General features: G+C 51.8%; 1 protein-coding gene across 2 annotated transcripts; it reads right to left on the bottom strand.

Annotated features, from left to right (window-relative positions):
* Positions 1-855: 855 nt before the first annotated feature.
* CCDC134 (coiled-coil domain containing 134) lies at positions 856-19237 on the bottom strand. Of its 2 annotated transcripts, none has more exons than XM_019447038.2 (7): positions 19084-19237; positions 17141-17259; positions 16147-16268; positions 15876-15960; positions 13428-13609; positions 13063-13134; positions 856-4876 (listed from the first exon to the last, which is right to left on the bottom strand). In XM_019447038.2, the coding sequence occupies exons 2-7, from the start codon at positions 17241-17243 to the stop codon at positions 4751-4753; spliced, it is 690 nt and encodes a 229-aa protein (XP_019302583.1). In that variant the 5' UTR covers positions 17244-17259; positions 19084-19237; the 3' UTR covers positions 856-4750. The 2 variants fall into 2 exon arrangements, with proteins under 2 accessions (XP_019302583.1, XP_019302584.1); XM_019447039.2 differs by lacking the exon at positions 19084-19237 and adding an exon at positions 18760-19031.
* Between the last annotated feature and the right edge of the window lie 494 nt (positions 19238-19731).

Raw genomic sequence — 19731 nt, 5'->3', positions numbered from 1 at the left:
GAGCGCGCAATGAGCACATTACGTCATCTTCCCAGCTGCTCCCCCGCCCAGCCTGCCTAGGAGAGCGGGTAGAATCAAACCTGGCCCCCAGCACTAGGGCCCGGAGGAGTCTCGATCATTCAAGTCGCGTTCCTAGCAAGCCCCTTGCAAAGGCTGAAATGGAGGTTCGCCGTGGGCCGTGAACTGTCCCAAGTGCAGAGTGCATTTTACAACCTCTGTGCCTTTGCACCTGCCGCGACCAAGCGCTTTACTCCGACGGTCTCACCCTGGGTCCCTCCGAACCTCCTGCAGACTTTTAAAGCAATGCTAGAGCCCGAGACCCACCACAGGCCTCCTAAGGTGTGACCCAGGCTTGAGCGTTTTGGCCGTGAAGCAGGGATTCTGACGTGCAGCCCGCCCACAAGTTCCCACTGCCCCACCTTGCAGCTGGTCTCCATGTAAACAAACGTGCAGACCAGTAGGAATTTATCCTATGGAATAAAAGTTATGAGTGCTCAAAGTGCGCAAATATATAAGTTCAGAGACGTAACTGGGGCAAATATTGGGAAGCCCAATAAAGGACTGGATGAATAAATTACATCCACACAATGGAATGAAATATCATTAAAGGTCATGTGCATAAATGCCTATTGACAAATGCTCTGACAATATATTGTTAAAAAGGAAAAGTATGTTAACAGAGCTGTCGCTTTTGAGGTAAAGAGGAGAGCACGTAGTAGCCTGTGTGGAGGCAGACATATGGATCCACTATGCAGTGTGACCTTGGCCTAACTGCTCTAAGCCTCCCATTTTGTCATCTCTAAAATGCAGGGAAAAGTGTCCTCTCAGTTTTGAAGATTAGAGATCATGTGCACATTCACTTGACAACATTTATTGAACATTTCTGACAGGCAAAAAAAGGCAGTTCCTGCCCTCTCAGAGCTTCCAGTCTAGTGAAGAGAACAGACATTAAACAAAAATAGAAAGCAGGTAAGGTACAGGTAATCAATGGAGAGTAAAGGGGGTGATGAAACTAACAAAGGACCTAACTTAGGTTGTCAGTTAAAGGACTCTGACATTTAAGATGAAACCTAAAATTTTGAGGAATCATGTCTAATGTAGCCAGGGGAACAGATGATATAGACAAAGGCCCTGAGGCAGGAGGAGTTGCCAGCAGCCAGCCCTTGGCATAAGGCCTGGCATATAGTATGTGCCCGTACAAAGCAGCTACTGCAATTGAAAAAATAGGGATCTATGTGCTCACATGAAGGGCAAAAGGCTGGAAGGCCCAACAGCTGAGTTGTCAGTCATGATTATGGGAGTGGTTGGACTTAGGGTGAATTTTATTTTCTTCTTGGTGTTTCAGTATTGTTTAAATTACTTCTTATAATGAACATGTATAACATAAGAAAAAAGTGACTTATTTTGGGGGGAAAAAAGGACAAGAATGTTTCTTCATTGTTTACATGCAGAAGAGTTTATACGCAGACTACACCTACCAGTGTCACCCTGAAACAGAAAACTAAACCCTGATGCCCTGCCCTGGATGAGGCATGGAGTTGGGCAGTGCCACCTTGGACTGCACCTCTCACAGGGCTCCCCCCACTGAGGGGTGACTGTCTCGGACTACCATACCTCAGTTTGGTCCAGTGGTCTCCCAACCCAAAGCCCGAGTATCGCCCTGCAGAGGGCAACCTAAGCAGCAGGTCGGGCACAGTACCTCCCACTCTGCGCTGTCCCCACAACTCCCTACTGGATCTGCCTAGAAGCGGTGGGGCCTAACAAAGTGGCCTGAGGGAGCACAAATGAAGGCTCAGGAGAAACTGCAGAAAAAATGTGGCTGCACTGCACCCAGTGAAACACTGGCATTGTCCCTATGGCCCTGGATCCCACCTAATTGAACATCTCTCCCCGTGGGCACCTTGCCCTGGCTGGGAGAACAGAGACTGGCTCTCAAGAGTGGACCAGTCTTAGACAAGTCACTCCTCAGGACCTGGGTTCTTCATATGGAAAGGGAGGGACTAGACAACCATATATGCAGAGATCTACCACAAACTGGGCAACTACTACAGGTCATAGGAGAAAATGTTGCACATGCTTTTTCACTCAGTGCCTTTGATGCCTCCCCTTTTAGGCCTCTGCTCGCAGTGCCTTGTCACCTTCTCCCTCCTCCCCCAATCTTTCAGGATTTGTCACTTCCTCCAGCATTTCGCAAGAACATGTACCCCACGGTTTGACACAAAGATCAGGCTGGCTTGGGGATGGGAAATTACAAGTTTGGTTTTGGATAAGCTGAAACCTAAGGACTGAGGATTATCAGTGGCAAGAGGGAAGGTGTCATCAGCTTTGGGGTCTCAGAGGATAAAGGTGCCAAGCAGAAAAGAGCACAGAGGAGAGACGAAGCTAAAACTCTTCATTTAAGTGGTGGGGAAGGAAAGAGGAATCAGGAAGAGACAAAGCAGATTGAGACTAAGGGCAGAGAACCAGGACAACATAGCAGCCCAGAAGCCTGGAAGGATCATCTCAAGGAGCTTCCAACAGCATCTCTCTGAGGGCAGTGACTGGGGACAGCAGAGGAAGATGTAGGGCTTGGATAAGGAGGGACAAGTGCTGTGGACCAAGGAGATTTTGTCCCCGGGGGGTCATGTGGTAATGTCTGGAGACTGCTACTAGCACCTGGTAGGCAGAGGCTAAGAATGCTGCTAAATCTCCTACACACACAGGTCAGCCATCCTCATATACACAACAAAGAACTATCTGGCCTTAAATGTAAATAGTGCCACTGCTGAGAAATCCTGCCTCAGAGGACACAGGGGAGCTAGCTCCCAGACTCTCCAGGGGTGCCTGAGATTGAACTAGGAAGCTCAGCAGACAGGAACAACATCCTAGACCATGCTGAAAACACCAGTGAAGACATCACTGTTGCCACCACTGGGCACCCTTGGTGTTGGTCTGGCCACTAGAACCCCCCACCCCCTGACCCCCTACCTCTGGTCCCAGTGGCCACTACCTTCACCGGCACAACTCCCACACAGGCTGGTGCATCTGGTTGATGGCACTTTGCTCCTGGGACTGAATCCTAGCTGTAAGGAAGCTGGACAAACACGTGCCCTTGGGCCTCGAGGTGAGAGGGCTCTGTCTGCAGTAAGACTTGAGGGGGAATCCCAGGAACAAGTAACAACAATCAGCAACGGCATCAAAGGGAAGGAGAGGGGGAGAGCAGAGTGGTTCGGCCTGTTTCTTTGAAGGTGTCAGATGGGAAAACCTGGGCCCCTTTGAGGATGAAGAGGAAGGAATCGACCAAGATGAAGAGGCAAAAGGTGTAGAAGGAAGAGCCTAGGAGGATGGGGGGTGCCAAATGGGACAGAGGTGAAGATAGGGAAGACTGGGTCCTTCTCTTCGGCTGTGTAAACAGGGATGCTCAGCAAACCTATGGGATGGTGAAGAACCATGAGAGAAGGGCATCTGTCACTGAGAAACCAGGCCCCAGCCTCAGAGAAGCAGTTTAGGGCTGGGGAGGGTTCAGACATTATCAAATTTGCCAGTGAAGCTACAGGACAGGGACAGGCTGGGCCAGGATCACTCGGCAAGTCTGAGGAGATGAGACAAGACTCAGGTCTCTCTTGGGCTCTGTCAGTGGTGGGGGACTAGGGGGTTCTGGGATGGTCATGTGTCCCTCCTCTTTTAAGGGGCAGACCTGGCTTGGCCAGGTCAAAGAGACTAAAGTAGAATTCCCACCAGAGCTTTTCCCTCTTCTGCCTGGGAGGGGCATTATTACAGGGTAGCTGCCCATTCAGGGCCTAATTCCCCTGTAGCTTCCCTGCTCTACAGCCACTGGTCTCTACTATGGGGAGCTCAGTCTCACCAATCCAGCTTGCAGCAGCTCTGCCTTTACAAAGCACAGCCTCCTGCAGCCTGTCTCCCAACAGCCCCTACCCACAGGCCAAGGATCTCCTAGAGTTGCCTGGAGGACAAGTTGACTCTACCCTGCACCTGCTCATGGACCATCCCAGATGTCAGAGGACAGAGATCATGTTGCTCTAAGGTCTTTGGCTAAACACCCTCCCGGGACACTTCTTCATGAAGGATGGTGCTGAGAAGGGGAAGAGAAGGCCTAAGCCAAGCCCCTGCTTCGCTGCCCTGCTAGGGCCTGGGGCTCCTCCTGATGAGGTGGGAACATCCTCTAAGGTAGTTTCTACATCTGTGGGGACCTCTGGTACCCACCCCCCCCCCCCCCACCTCCAGGCCCCTACCCTGTGAAAGGGCTCACAGCTCCCAGGGGCCCAAATCAGCCTCGGTTAGCCCAGAGGGCTTGCTGGCTTCTCCTGTGTCTCTGCAGGGGGCTGGGACCTGTGCTGAGCAGCTCAGTGCCACAGTGGGGCCATCAGTAGGCATGGCACTTCCACAAGTGGCTCAGAGCCTGATTCTGCTGCCTCCTCATGAAGGGTGGCAGCTGGCTGGTCAGCGGTCCTAACTCAAAGGGAGGGTCCAGTCCAGGATCCTTCCAGCCTCCCCTAGCATCTCAACATGGTTTGATCTGCAGCATGGCATCCTCTGAAGGCCTCCTTGGCACCCACTCCAGGAAGGCCCCAGGAAGGAAATCCAGCCCTCTGTGGCCCAGTCACTTCAGTTAGGGCGCAGAGCCAGCTTCAGGGGGCTGAGCAAAGGCCACCTCCCCTTTCACAGAGCTGGCTCTCACCACCAGTAGATGCCTCTGCCTCTTCCTCCGGACTGGTCTCCTCCTGGCCCCTTGAGCCCTGGGCCACTCCTGCTATAACTCAGACTGGGATCTCGAGATCCGGGGGCCTTTTCGCATCTCTTTCCGCTTCTCCTCTTTCTTCCTGCGTTTCTCCTCCTCCCTCAGGGCCTTCTGGAAAGGGTCAGTGCTGGAAATGAACTGAGAGAAAAACAGAACAGTCTGGTTTAGTCTGTGGGGAGCAAAGAGTTTGTCTGAGGCTAGGCTGCTGTGGGCTTGCAGCAGCAGGAAGATCGCCTAGACACAGGCCCTGCCCTCAAGGAGCCCGCAGACTCTTTCGAGATAGTTCAATGAGCTTGGGGAAAACTGCTTAGAGGGTCTTGAAAAACAACCAGGAGCTCACCAAGCAGACAGGATGAGGGAAGAAAAGGACATTCCAGGAAGAGGGACAGGTGCTAAGGTGTGAACCTGCATGGGGCATTTGAGAAACCATAAGCAGACTTCTCTCAGGGTGAGGGGACTGAGTGCCCAAGACAACCGCAGACCCCCCCAGGGCCCTGGCTGCTATACCCCTGAGGAGGAGAGGGCAACCAGTGAGAGCAAGAGACCGCAGGCATCCTGCTGCTTGTGAACAAGCTGCAGAGAAGCCCAGGCAAAGGAGTGCATGGGAAGCAGAGGGCCAGAGGTCAAACTGGCAGACCCTGAAAAAGAGGTGGAGGAGATCGTGGTGCCCAGGCTCACGGCTTCCACGGAGCGGGGATGGTGGTGCTTGATGAGGTGACAAGAACCCAGAACGAGCCAGGGTGGAGGAGGAGGACTTCAGTGGACGCATTTCTCGACTGCGATTCCCAGGGCCTTTGCTCTTCTCCCTCTGCCCTCTCCAGACTGGCTCATCTAAACTCATGGCTTCTGTTAGGTATGTATGTCAGTTTCCCCTCATACCTGCATCTCCACGTCTAAATGCCACTAGGATGTCCCAAATGTGCCCCAAGCTTGGCATGGCTCCATCTTCGCAAAAACCCAGTCGTCTTGCAACGTCCCCGTCCTCGTGAAGAGTGAGGCCCCGGCCCCCACCCCTCTCCCTCCTTGGCCAAGGCCTGGCTCGTTTTAACTCCTAAGTGTCTCTCAAACTCATCTCCTCCTCTCCGTCTCCCCTATGGCTACCCTCATCACCACCCCCGCCTCTCTCCCAATGACTCGGAGCCTCCCAGTGCTCTCCACGCCCACTGTGGTGCCTCTCAAGACCTTCTCCTCACTGCAGTGAGTTCTTTCCAAAATGCAAATCTGACCATGTCACACTCCTGCTTAAACCCTTCTATGACTGCATTATTCTCAGGATAAAATTCCACATGCTCCATGTGCAGGCCCGCTCTGCCCACCTCTGTGTTCCTCCCTCACACTCCCTGTTTTGGGCTCTCAGGTTCCCTGTTCCCTTCCACCCCCAGGCCTCTGCATGTGCTGTGAAGGCCCAGAATGCTCTTTCCAGCCCCTGCCACCTTTGCCACATTAGCTCCTGCTCAGCGGTCGCCATCCTGGGGGACCTGCCCTGAATCCCGCCTGGCTCCTCCATTTCCTTCTCAGGGGTTCTCCCTCATGATCACACGCTTCGTGCCTGTCGCCCCCACCGGAAAACATTCTCCGTGAGGACAGGAGGATCCTGTGTTGTTCACGAGTCCCTAGCACAAGACCTGCCTGGCTTATAGAGGGCACTCGGTATGTATTTTTTAAATGAACAAGTGAATCATGTTAGCATATGAAATACCATAATAGTACCCCAAACTCATGTTAACTATGCTGTGAAATATGCCTGCTTTATTTGTTCTTAGGACAAATGTGTGATCAAGGCAGACATTAAAAACAAACTAGAAGCTCTACCTTGTGCAGAAATCTACTTGCCATGTTAGGCTGAACTATGAGAGTCTGGAAGGTGGGGTGAAATCAGAGAAGTGTGGCCCAGGGAGGGTAGATGATATACTTAACTCACACAGCAAGTGGGAGGCACAACTGGGACGAGCCCCCAGGCCTCCCACCTCCCCGACCAGTGTTCCCCCTACCGCACTCTGCCTCCTGTTGCTAGGAGTTAATTCTCATCCTCTTGGGAGGGATGAGGAGCTGACCCCCTGGGTCACAGAGGACCCCATACCCTCTGGCTCTGGCTGGGGTACAGCAAGTCAGAAGATCTGGGCCTTCCAACCCCAGCTGGCTTAGCCTCACCAGGAGGGCCCATACCTAGCTGGGTCAGAAGAGAAACACTGACTCTCCCTTTCTCAGACCCCTTCCCCACTAGGCCTAACTAATGCCTACTTTAAATTCCTGATGCTAACCTCCAGCGGGCCCTTCATGCTGCCTGGCAATCCAGGATGTCTTCCTGGTCTGCTCCCTCAGCCGCTCTCCTAGGCACACCTTCTCTAGCCCCCCAACCCTCCTCCCCTCCCCCACAGACCATGACCTGGCTATTTCAAGAACAGAAGAAAATTCCACAAGCCCCCACCTCCACTCCCACCAACCCAGCCGCCTCTGTGCGCAACCTGTTCTTCCAGACAAGATGGACTCTTCCCCCAGGCGCCAGATCTTCTCCCCTGCCTTCCTTCCTCAGGATGGGGCTCCAGCAACTCTTCTCCCCCTGCACCATCAATTCTTCCTCCCTAATGGGCTGTCCCCATCAACATGCCAACATGCCTAGTCTCTCCCATCTGACTAAAATTTCCCCTGGAATCCACACCCCCTCCAGCTATGTTCCCATTGGTCTGTTCCTTTTGGAAAGAAAGCTCTTTGAAGGTAGTCTGCTTTTGCTGCATCTACTTCCTTGCCTCTCATTCTCAAAATCCAACCTTTGTCCCCACTGCTCCACTCAAACAGCTTATATTATGATCTCTGATGGCCAGTGTCCATCTTGCTAAACCCACTGGCCAGTTCTCAGGCCTCACACTACTTGGCCTTCCAGCAGATTCTATGAGCCGCTCACTCCCTTTGCTGCACTTTTCTCATAGGGTCTCAGAAATTATCCTCTCTGGGTTTCTACTCTCACACTGTCATTCTGGGGCTTCTTTGCTAGTTCCTCCCGATCCTCCCTCCTCTACCAGTAGGCACGTCCCCGGATGCAGCCCTCTATCTGCCCTGACACTCTACCTGCCCCGGGGTGGTGGAACATGACCTGTGCCACGGCTCTCCACACCTTCCTTCATAGGCATGACTCACATTGGCAGTCCCAGCTTCAACCTGAAATCTAGAGTCCTATTTCCAATCGCCTCCTTGACATCTTCATTCAGATGCTCACCAGGTCCAGAAACAAAGTCTTGATTCCCCTATCCAGGCCTCAAACTTGTCCCACCACAGTGTGCCCATTTTACAAAATGGCAGCCCCATTCTTGCATGTATGCAGGCCAAAAGTCTTCTAGTCCTTCTTACTACATCCCTCTCATGTCACATCTGCTTCCTTAGCTAATCTTATTGGCTCTACCTTCTAAACAACCAGAATCTCACCATCCTCAAAGTTGTCACCCTGATTTTGGTTTAAGCCACTATTAACTCCCAAATGGACCAGCACAGCCGCCTCCTCATCAGTGTCTTTGTTCCCACCCTGGTCCCCTAGACTACTCTCCACAACAGAGGATCAACAGCCAGGCTGATCCTCTACAGGGGGAAGTCAGAGCCTATCACCCTGTTCTCCACGTGTCTCAGAGTAAATGTCAAAGGCCTGGAGAAGACCCCCAAGGGTCTTGTGATCTGGCCTACTCTGACCTTTTCTTCTCACATTTCCCCTTCCCCCTCCAAATATGCTTCCAACTCGAGGCCTGTGCACTGCAGCTCCTTCAGCATGGAATGTTCTTCCTCTAGATACAAGACTCACTCTCTCACCTTGTTCAGGTCTTTTCAGTAAGACCTTCTGCATCTAAGTCACACGAAATAGCAGTTGTACTCCCACTTCATCCCTGATTCCTTAAGCACATTCCCCTGCTTTTTTCTCCATAGCCTTGTCACCACCTCCCATTATTATATGCTTTTTATTGACTGTATCTTCCAACTAGAATGGCACTCCCAGGAGAGCAGGGCTACTCTGCTTCTCTAGCAGCTGGGATTCAGTAGATGCTCACCAAATGATAAATAAATGCATGTGCTATGCCTCCGAGGCTCTGTGCAAGCCAGTGCCTTGGCCTAGAGGGTCTTCTCCAGGCCAGTCCACCCAGCAGCTCTTACTCATCCCAGAGCCTCCACCACCTACCTGCTGAAGCAGGGTCAGGTCCCCTCTTAGGGTTCCACAGCTCAACACACTTCCCTCCTCCACTGGTGCAGTGATCATGCTAGATTGGGACTGTTTCCCTGCCACCTTCCCCAACAGACTGTGAGCAGGGAGAGGGCCAGCTCCCTCTGGACAGGGGCAGTGGCCAGCATACAGCCTGACACCAGTTGACTCTAGTTATGGGTACATAAGAAGTACTTATGTACAGAACACTCACTAGCACAGAGAGTGCATGAAGGGAGCTGAGCAAGCCTGGGCTGCTGGTGGGACAGGTCCATGCTGGATGCTAAAAAGCGAGTAAAATCTTGAGACCATCCCTAGCCAATGAGAAGTAAGGAAAGCATGTTGCTGGTATGGTTACTTCCAAGCAGAGTACATTGTGACAAAGCCAAACTCAATCTATCCTAGCACCCATTGTCTCTGGTCTATGCTCTCTCTCACCCTCCTCCCATGTCAGAGGCCTTCGTGACCTGCAGGGCCAGGAGAGCCAGCCTCACAGCAATAAAGCATGTGGGTGCCCCTCCCGGGGAAAGGCAATTTGCCATGGCCTTGAGTGTCCTTCTGTATTCTTGCTGGGTATGCCCTGACTATTCTTACACTGGCCATTTATCAGGGTTGTGATTATAGCAAGCAATCTCGAGGGATGTTATGTGATGAGGTAACAGCAACCCTAGTAGGGAAACCCTTACCTCCCATTCTGCTGCCTGAAGCAAAGCCACTGGTTCAAAGGGGCTCCTGATTCAGAGGTTCCCCTAAATACTCAGGCCTGGCTCACTGATCGTTCACCTAAATTAAGAGCTAATGGTACTGTGCAAAAGAGTTAACATAGCTGGCCCGACTGCTATCCTTTGAAAGGCCTGTTTCTAGGGCTGTATCTTGGCTGGTGTCTGGGAACTTGGATTTTGGGACGACTCCCACCAAGTGATAAGAGTGACTCACTGAGCCTAAACTGTGCAAACAATAGAGTTTATGCTGAACCCCTTACTTTCGTCCTGGGACTCTGGAATTATGGAATGCACTGGGCAGAGGGAGCTTAAGTGACCAGCTCCCAATACAAACTCTAGGCACTGAGTCTTTAACGGGCCTCCTCTCAGGACAACTTTTCACATGTCACATCTTGTTGCTGTGGAAATTAAGTATGTCCTGGGTGCTTCCATTGGGAGAGGATTCTTGGAGGTTTGTGCCTGGTTTCCCTCAAACTTCACCCCAAGAGCCTTTTCCCTTTCCTGATTTCGCTTTGCATTCTTTTGCTATAATCAACTACAGCCATGAGCACAACTGTACACTGATTCCCGTGATTCTTCCTAGCAAATCATCAAATCCAGGGGTGCTTTTGGGAATCCTAGACACTGTTGTGCATTGGCGGTGGCAGCCATCCAGCCCCAGTGATAATGCCATCAAGGCCAGTCAGACAATGATCTGAATTAAAAGCCACCACCCTTGCCTAGATAATATTCCTAATACCGTGCATGTCTTATTTCTAGTGACCATTGTCAGCGTCCTAGCTGTCCATATCAGAAGACAGATCAGAAGAATGGCAGATCAAAGGCAGCCATTCCTCTTTGGGGCCATGAAGTATGGAAACAAACTATGGTTGACAACTGAACAGTCCGGGTCACTTGTTTAGATGCCCATCATAAGGCCCATTCTCTGATGACACCAACCAGAATCAAAACGCTGATCAAGCCTATAGTGCCCAGTTAACTGGTTTCACCATCTAAATACATCATTGTACTAGATGTGGCATTGTACTTGCCACCATGGACGGGCATGAAGCAGAGGACTCTGTATTTCTGGCTTGACTGCCTAGAGTCCCTGGTTGAAATGGTATGACGTGAAATCATTAGGATAATGACCATTTGGCTAAGTATGCTCCCTGCCAAGTCCCCCTACAGTGGCCCAAGATGGAAGGTATGATGGGTCTCTGAAAATGACAAATGCCCTTGTCCCATTCACATCTGACCCTTCTGGATGAAAGAAAGCTCCAGGTGAGAGTAGAGGAGGACTGGAGGAAAAGTGGAATTCTATCTAGGTCCTGGGATGTGCCACACCGATTTTGTAGCAATAATCTTAGCATCTGGGGAGGGAACAACTAATCCTCTTGGTCTCTTCGATCTAGCACCGCCACTTGGCAAACAATCCTAGGATCTGTCCAAGCCAAGTGGCAGTTGCAGCTGATAATGTGATTGGCTGTTGGGTGTGTCATCTCAGCCCTGTGAAAGGAAAACTCACAGGGATGTGGTTAGTAGTAAACTACTCTGCTGTGCCTGATGCCATCAAAAGCAGCTCCCTAAGTGACCCTGTGCAGGCACAAAGGCCAATACAACCTGTTTTAATCTGACAGATACAAATCCATCTGCTGCTCCTGATGCCTGAGTGGCCTTGGGTTATGCCACATAGGGCAAATGAGGCTGCAATCCCATAGTGACACTGCTCTCAGGGCTCAGAGAAACAATGTAACAGTGGCTCAAACCATGTCGTGACAGATGGGAGACAGTGGGCCATGAAATGTGTCTTCACTGGGGATGAGGGCTGCTCTGGGTCCATCTATTGCTCCCTGTAATTGTTGACAATGACATCAAAGATCAATAGGTCAGTCTAAACTCTTGTGTGGGTGGTCATGGGTAACAGATTGGCCTTAGACTATTCTGACTGTCTAATATAAACCCTGCTGGTGGGGCGTCTGGGTGGCTCAGTCAGTTAAGCGTCCGACTTCGGCTCAGGTCATGATCTCGCGGTTCGTGAGTTTGAGCCCCGCATCGGACTCTGTGCTGACAGCTCAGAGCCTGGAACCTGCTTCGGATTCTGTCTCTCCCTCTCTCTCTGCCCCTCCCCTGCTCACGCTCTCTCTCTCTCCCTCTCTCTCAAAAATAAACATTCAACAACAACAACAACAACAACAACAACAACAACAACAAAAGCCTACTGGCCCACCCAGGACTTGGCTGAGTCTGCAAGCTGGGGGGCTGAGATCAACACTGCAGGTTGGCCTCATCCTGCTGCTTAGAGTCCTGTTGATGGTAGCCAGAATCAAATGGCAATATGAGACATTTGGTCTAGGACACATTTGGTCCTGGCCTCTACTGATCAATCAGACTGAATAGCACATTCACGTGGAAATTTAAGTTAAGCCAAAACACACAGGGTTGACAGGTAAACTGTGGGGGAGGCAATCAACCACGGCCCTGAGCATCCTGCACGTTCTCACTGGGTACAACAAGAAAGCAAAGCCCTGACCTCTCTGTATCTGGGTATTATTTGTCAGGACTGCTTGCAGAGAACCACCTGGAAGGGTGACAGGATGACCGCCCCTCAAAAAGCAGGTTTGCCGCTATTCACTACAAAGGCTGTGAATATCCCAAACTCGCTATTCCTCACCTTCATGCAAAGCCACTGCATGTGCAGCATCTGCCTGGGCCCCTCTGTGTCACTGTGGATGACTTGAACATGGGGAACCCACACGGCCAGGCCAACAGGCCAGATATTGCTTTTGCTATAATGAACTCTGATGCCTCTGACCTGTCAGTATCCATGAAACAGTAGCAGGCTAAAATCCTAGACCCCTCACGGACCCTGACACCCCTCCCTACACCAGAGGAGAGCCTATGATTTGACAAGTCCAGTCCTCCAGGCTTTCCTGCCCCTGATGCACTGCCCTGCCACCTGATTCCCTCCTCCCTTCTACTCTGCATGTCCCCATCTGTGGTCCTACCCTGTAGCCTTCAGCCCTCAGAGCCCACCTCAGTCCCCTAGGTTGAAAGCATATGCAGGAACGTGAGACAGAAGCCTGGCTGAGTGCTCAAAGGCTCAAGGGTAGAGAAGCACAGCCTGACCTTGCCTAGCAGCCACCTGATGTGAGATGCCTACTATACATCAGGATGGGTGTGTTCATAGGCTCTGACTATCCCCCACAGCCGGGGTCCATACCCCATGATAAGACAGGGAGCCTGAGGCTAAGACGGGGGCAGTGGCTTGCCCAAAGGCACCAATGAGCAAATAAAGGTATGTGGATCCAGACTCAAGCCATGTCTGGTTCCAAGTCAAAGGCTTTCATGCTCCACCCCAGGTGTCCCATCCCCAGTATGACCTGGCTTCCCATGACCCCGCAGAGGCAGAGCAAACATGGCCATAGGCCCCAGCAGCTTACCTCTGGGCGGTCTGCTTTAAATGGGTTCTGGAAGTCAGAGTCTTTCTCGCTGATCCCCAGCTCCTGGGCCATCTGCGGATGAGGAGAAGTTAGTCATTCTCTGCCTCTCCTGACTCCTTACCCGCGGCTACTCCCTCCACAGTGGGACTCAGGCCCAAGGCTTAGGCAGACGTGAAACAGGTGATGACCCCTAGGGACCCAGGTCAGCACAGAACCCCTTGAGACTGCATCTCAAGGTGCCCTGAGGCTTATCACAGAAACCACAACCAAGGGCTGAGATTCAGGCCTAACTGAAGGCAGATGCAAGGTTCGTGGTGCACCACCAGGCAGAGGGCTCCTGAACCTCCTCTGCCCCCAGTCCTTACCAGGCTAAGGATGGGCGAGTGGGGTCCTTGGTCAAAGACGCCCGACTGGTTGCAGAAGCTGATGCCCCAGCGGATGAGAAGATTCCAATTGGAATTGTGGTCAAAGTAGTGGTGCACAATCCTCGGGAAGCGCAGCACCACGTCACCGAAGAAGGCTGTGTTCTCCACTACTTGGGAGAAAGCTGGCAAGAGGATCCTGATGAGTGGCCAAGACAGATGCCCTTCTCCTGCCCACCTGGCCAGCCCCAGACACCCTTCAGAGAATGGAAGCCCACTAAGCCTACTAGTCAGAGAAGGGAACTGTGCCCACTATCCATAGGGGCTGACCACATGTGTAGTGTATGCTAAGGGCTTTATGACCCCCAGAACACTGAATCCTCAAAACCACCTTTAGAAGGAGATGTGGCTGCTGTTCCCATTTTACAGATGGGAAACAGAGGCTCGGGTGGCTATATCTCATAGCTTAGAAAACTCATTTGTTTTAAGGACCAGAGAGGTGGGTACCATTTCGCACATGAAGACATGTATCGCATGAGGCTTGGCTGGGTCAGACCTCCCCAACTTGGCCTCCAAACATCCAGAGCCAGGCCCCAGTGTTAACACAGAGCTGCAGTGTATGTGAGGAGTCAGGTTTGTTAGGATGACCAGGGAACACATTAGGGTTTGTTTTGGTTTTCTTAATATCTTCCAATTTTATTTTAAATATCTTTTTGTTTGTTTGTTTGTTTGTTTGTTTGTTTGTTTTAGAAAAAGAGAGCATGTGCAAGCAGGGGAGAGGGGCAGAGAAGGGAGAGGGGATGGGGAGAGAGGGAGTGAGAGGGAGAGAGAGAGAAGGGGAGAGAGAAGGGGAGAAAGAAGGGGAGACAGGGAGAAAGGGGGAGAGAGGAGAAAGATAAGGGGAGAGAGAAGGGGAGAAAGAAGGGGAGACAGGGAGAGAGGGGGAGAGAGAAGTGGAGAGAGGAGGAGAGAGGGAGAAGGGGGGAGGGGGGAGGGAGAGAAGGGGGAGAGGGAGGGAGGAAGGGAGGAGGGGTGTGTGTGAGAGAGAGAGAGAGAGAGAGAGAGAGAGAGAGAGAGAGAAACTTAAGCAGGCTCCATGCTCAGTGCAGAGCCTGACATGGAGCTCAATCCCACAACCCTGGGATCGTGACCAAAATCAAGAGCCGGATGCTCAATTGACTGAGCCCCTCCCCGCCAATTTTATTTTAAACGCTTCTGAGGTTCTTATATTAAAATAACTTTAGACTTCCATCATGCATCATAAAACTCCTACACTCGGCTTCCTCTAATGTTATCATCTTACATAAGCATTGTACAATTATCTAAATAAGGAAATTAACGTTGATACTAATCAACAGACCTTATCTGAATTTCACTAACTTTCTCACTAATATCCTTCCTCTGGTCAACAGATCAGTTCAGACTAACTTAGTGTGTCCACCATGGCGGCAGGTCCCCCCAACCTAGACTATCATGAAAAATAACTATATACCCAGCCCTGCCAGAAGTCCGTTTGAGCCACCCCTGCAGATAAGACCCAGGCAGGCCTCACCAGCACTGGCCAGCCCACACAGAGAAAAGCAGACTCCTCCAAAGACATGCCAAGTTGGGTCTAAGACTAGTGGAGCAGGGACCTCTGGACCTCAGAACAATCTTGAACCTCAAAGAACTCGGGAGTTAGCTTGGTTTACAGGTTTGCAAGAGCAAAACACTTGTCCTCTTTTACCTGGAAAATGAAGGCAACAGTGCCTTCCTCAGAGTTATAGTGGAGATTTGAGATGATATTTATAAAGTGCCCACCATTTGATATATAAGTTCTATTTCCATCCTCTCTCAGACAGTATAATCTAATGTTTTATCGTTAGAATATAATCAGTTAACAGGGGGTGGGAAGGCAATTACCACTGGAGAAAAAGTCTTAGAAAAGGGGATGAAGGGACACAGAAACATTCCGTTCTCTCTTATTTATCTGTTTTCCCCACCTTGTCTCAAAAAGGATTTAAGGGGACTGAGGCTTTAAAACAGTAGAAAAGAGCGCTGTTAACTGCCCCCACTGGCAAGTCCCTTCAATAGGTCTGTTCTGTGTTTCTCCTATAAATGGGAACAACGCTTGCCTTCTCTACCAGAATGGTCAGGGTGATAGAAAAGGCAAGGGCCCCTGAGGTGGGGCTGTGGGCAGAGGCTCCCCGCCCCGTTTCCCCTGCCCCAAGCACGGTACAGTACGAAGGACTATATCCATGTCAGGGGCCCAGAAACTGGCTCTGAAGCCTGGAAATGCCCAGAGAAATATGAATGAAGTGTCCATACACCCAAGGGGACCACTTGGAAGGTTTCATAAGAGGATACTTCCAGAGGGAAAAAGAGTGAGGAGAAAAGGAGGAAAGGAGCAGCGCAGCGAGAGAAGATCAAGGTGGTGGGAAGGAGGAAAGAGCAAGACTGGGAAGATCATACCATCCTTCAGTTTCTCGTCCTGGGGGAAGGGCCCATCTGGGAGCACATCGGCAGCAATGAGCACTGTCCGCGAGTCCTCCAGCACCTGAGGGAACCCACCCAGGCTGAGTGGCTCTGCAGAGCCCTTCACAGACGGCCCTATTTATTTAAAATCTATCTCAAATCTGTGTAGTTCCCCCTCGTTAAATACCAGCCCCTCAGGGAACTCCTACCCATCTATCAGTGCCCAGACCAAAGACCTGGTGGTGAGCTGTCCCATGCCCACACGCACCTTAAAGAGCCCCTTGAGCATTACGTCAAGGATCTTATACTGCTGGTGGACATCATTCAGCTGTGCCAGGTTTTTCAGTGCCAAGAGCTGCTCCCGCCGCTTCACCTCAAACATCTTCTTATCTGGGTGGCATTAAGTCAAGGGGCCGGCCTGGACAATCCAGTGGTCCCAATCCAGAGGGCCCATTCCCGAACAGCAAGTATCTGCAAGGGCCATAGATGCCCATGGCTGAGACGCTCCCCCTGCCCCCACTCCCACAGAAGAAACAAACTGAGAAGCAGAGGCATCCTGCAAGGTATCATTTGTCCATTTCACTGAGGAGTCTACATCCAACGCCCTGAACACAACCCTCAGGACCTGGCTCCTAACCTCCCCTCCTCATGATCTTCCCATCATCCACTGCAACCATTCACTATTCCCAGAACCTCCACTCCTCTGCTCCCGCTGTACACTTTGCCTGGGATGCCCCCCCCCCCACTCTTCTCCATGAATTTCTATTCTTTCATGACCCAGTTCAAAAGCCACAGCGCAGTATTTCTCCCTGCCCCTCTCCCCCCACCATGTTTCATTAAAGGGCTAACCACAAAGTATAGTGAGAGGCCTGTGAATTCCTCAAAACCAGGGATGACTGGTCCTGATTCTTCTTGTGTCCCCAAGGTCTGGCCCAGAGTAGGTAGCCCCTGTATGCCAGGGCCTCCACCCTGGGTCTCCACCCAGGGTCTCACCCACAAGATGCAAAGCACATGTACAATCCTCAGAGCCCTCATGGCTCTGAGAAGTATGTTTTGCCTTCTCCATTTAACATGTGGAAAAACTGAGGACCAGAAGAAAATTGACTTGATCAAGGCTTGATTAGAGCACCTCACCTTTTCTCCCCTATTCCCATAGGCTGAGTCTGCTCCATCTCTGGAATCCAAGGGGGTGTGGGTACAGACTTTATTTACAGACCCCTCAGAAACAGCTCATTAACCCCACCTCCAACCCCAAAGGATACAGATCTCTAGGCTTGGGTCCAAGGAGGTCCTCAGGGTGCCTGTAACTCCTGTCCCAGACAATAGCATGACAAAGACGAAGGCCAGGAACCGAAGAAGGTCCATATCCAAGATCCTAGAGCTAGGAAAGTAACCCAGAGAGAGAAGGTGAGATCCAGAGCTTGGTTATATAAAATAAAGAGTGCAGGTGAACAGCAACTTCCCAACTTGATATAGCCTCCAAATACCAAGAACCCAGCTTTGGGAGGCCCCGGAGCCCCATCCCCAGCCCAGGGCCTGTGACCAACCAGACACACAATAAACACTGTGGGATGGTAGGAGGTAGGAGAAAAGATAATATTGGCAATAAAGGAATGCTTAGAGCACAGGGGTTGGTGTCTAGAGCTCTGGGCTGGAGCCCTGGCTCTGCCTCTGTCTGTGGGCCCTGGGGCAAATAGCTTAGCCTCTGGAACGTCAGCTTTCTCACCTGTAAAAGAGATAAGGAAGTCACCTCCTTGCTCTAGGGAAAAAGGACTGGGTAAGGCATCACGCCTGGGGAAAGTGGGGGCTGGCCAGTATCATTCCATTTCAGCACCCCTCATCCTGGACCCCAAGAAGGTTATCTGGTTAAGGAAGTCCAGGCAGTCAGGGGGGATGTGAAACTTCGAGTTTCCCCTCCTTCTCTGACTTCTGTCGTTAGAACAAAAGAAGTCGGGGGGGGGGGGGGGGGCGGGGTGCTGGGGAACCTGGTTGGCTCAGTCAGTGGAGCATGCGACCCTTGATCTCAAGGTTTACGTTTGACCCCCACATTGGGAGTAGAGATTACTTAAAAATAAAACCTAAAAAAAAAAAGAAAAGAAGAAGGGATGCAGGCAGGAATGGAGGCAGCACAATCTTGGATAAGCAGGCTGCCATTCATTCACTTGGAACCACAGGCACCACAAGTAACACCTATTTCTATTCAGGCACCATTCCTTAATTATTTTTTGAGTACGACGTTCAAGGCACTGTGTTAGACCTGGGAATACAGCAGTGCCTACGGCAGACAAAAATTACTGCATTTCATGGTACTTATGTCCCTAGTAGGGGAAACAGAAAATCGATAAACTTGTAAAACAAGCACAGAAGGATGAGGGAGTTGGTGGGGTGCAATATTAAACACAGTGGTCAGAGGAGGCCTCACACTGATGACAGTTGATCAGTTTTACCAATGTGGAAACCAAGGCACAGAAAAGCCAGATGACTGCCCAAAGTCACTCAGCTATTCCCAGGCTAAACCAAGAGTCTAAATGAGCATAGGCTACCTCAAAGATGCCACTGGTTTATCAGGACGCCTGCTCCAGGGGACAGATGCTCAGTTATTGAGCTGGCAGAGGTCATTCAGAGAACCGCCCCCACCCTACGAAGACCGGACACCTGAAGCCTAAAGAATGGGAAGGAGTAGTCCAACTTCACCCAGGACCCGCCTTCCAACGCCACGCTCTAGACTCAAGGGAACCAGACCCGGACTAGGGCAGAACTTGGGGCCAGGGTATCAGACAGCCGGTAATGACTGAAGCCGGAGAGAAGTGGGAAAGGAAAACCGAAAAAGCAGAATGCGTGGGGGCGGATCCTGCTTTTTCCCACTGTTATTCCCACTTACCCAGCCTCTCAATTCTCCTCCTCGCACCGTGCATTCCCAGACCTCTTCCAGGTTGGGTATGCGACTCTGAACACATTCTGCAAGGATGGCGTGGCGGTGGAGGGCTCTGAGACCGCTACGCGGGCTCGCGGACCCGGCTTGCTGCCCCGAGCCTTGTGGGGCTCCCGGAGGAGAGAACGAGTCCTTCCAACGAGACGCATTCGGGGCCGCGAATCTCACCCTCTACCCCCAGCAACCGGTTTGGGGGTCCTTGGTCCCCACCTACCCCACGCCCTGCCCTCGCCACCTGGAGCCTGCCTGCGCGGGACCCCTGTCCCCACCTACCAGGCCGGGAGGTGCGGGAAGGGAAGTGCGGATAGGACGTCAGCGTGCAGCCCGGCTCCAGGGTCCGCGGGGTGAACACCGAAGACGCGAAACCCCACACTTGGCGCTAGCAGCCGCTCAAGGATCCCCGCGCGCCGCCCCGCCCACCGCGCCGCTCCCGGCCAATGAGCGCGGGCCGCGACAACCGCTCCGTTGACTTCACTTCCGGCCCCGCCCCGCCGGGCTCCCGCGCGGGTCCTCAGCGCGGTTAGCTGGAGTCCGGTCCCGCCAAGCTTGTCCCGGGGCGCGATCGTTCGGCGTTCTGTCACGGTCAGATTGGAGGAAGTTAAGTCTGTGTGGGGTCTGTGCCTGACTTACAGGGCGCGTCAGCGGACTGAGGCCCTGACCCCTGCCGTCCGCGTGACCTTCCAGGTGCCCTGACCGAAACTTTTCATAAGCTGACAGTGTTTTTTAAATCATAGTTGGCAGGATCAGTTTGGTGGGTCACGGACTAACAGTGTTTTTTGTTTGGTTTGGTTTGGTTTTTTTAAGCCTGTAGGGGCACCTGGCTGGCCCAGTAGGGGAGGAGCATGGGACTTTTGATACCAGGGTTGTGAGTTCAAGCCCCTCTTTGGGTGTGGAGATTACTAAAATAAATAAACTTTATTA

Source organism: Panthera pardus, unplaced genomic scaffold (assembly GCF_024362965.1).
Source record: "Panthera pardus isolate Hobbes unplaced genomic scaffold, ASM2436296v1 HiC_scaffold_6, whole genome shotgun sequence".
NCBI classification, from domain to species: domain Eukaryota; kingdom Metazoa; phylum Chordata; class Mammalia; order Carnivora; family Felidae; genus Panthera; species Panthera pardus.
Note: the sequence above shows the minus strand (reverse complement) of the source record. Positions and strands in the feature narration are given on the sequence as shown.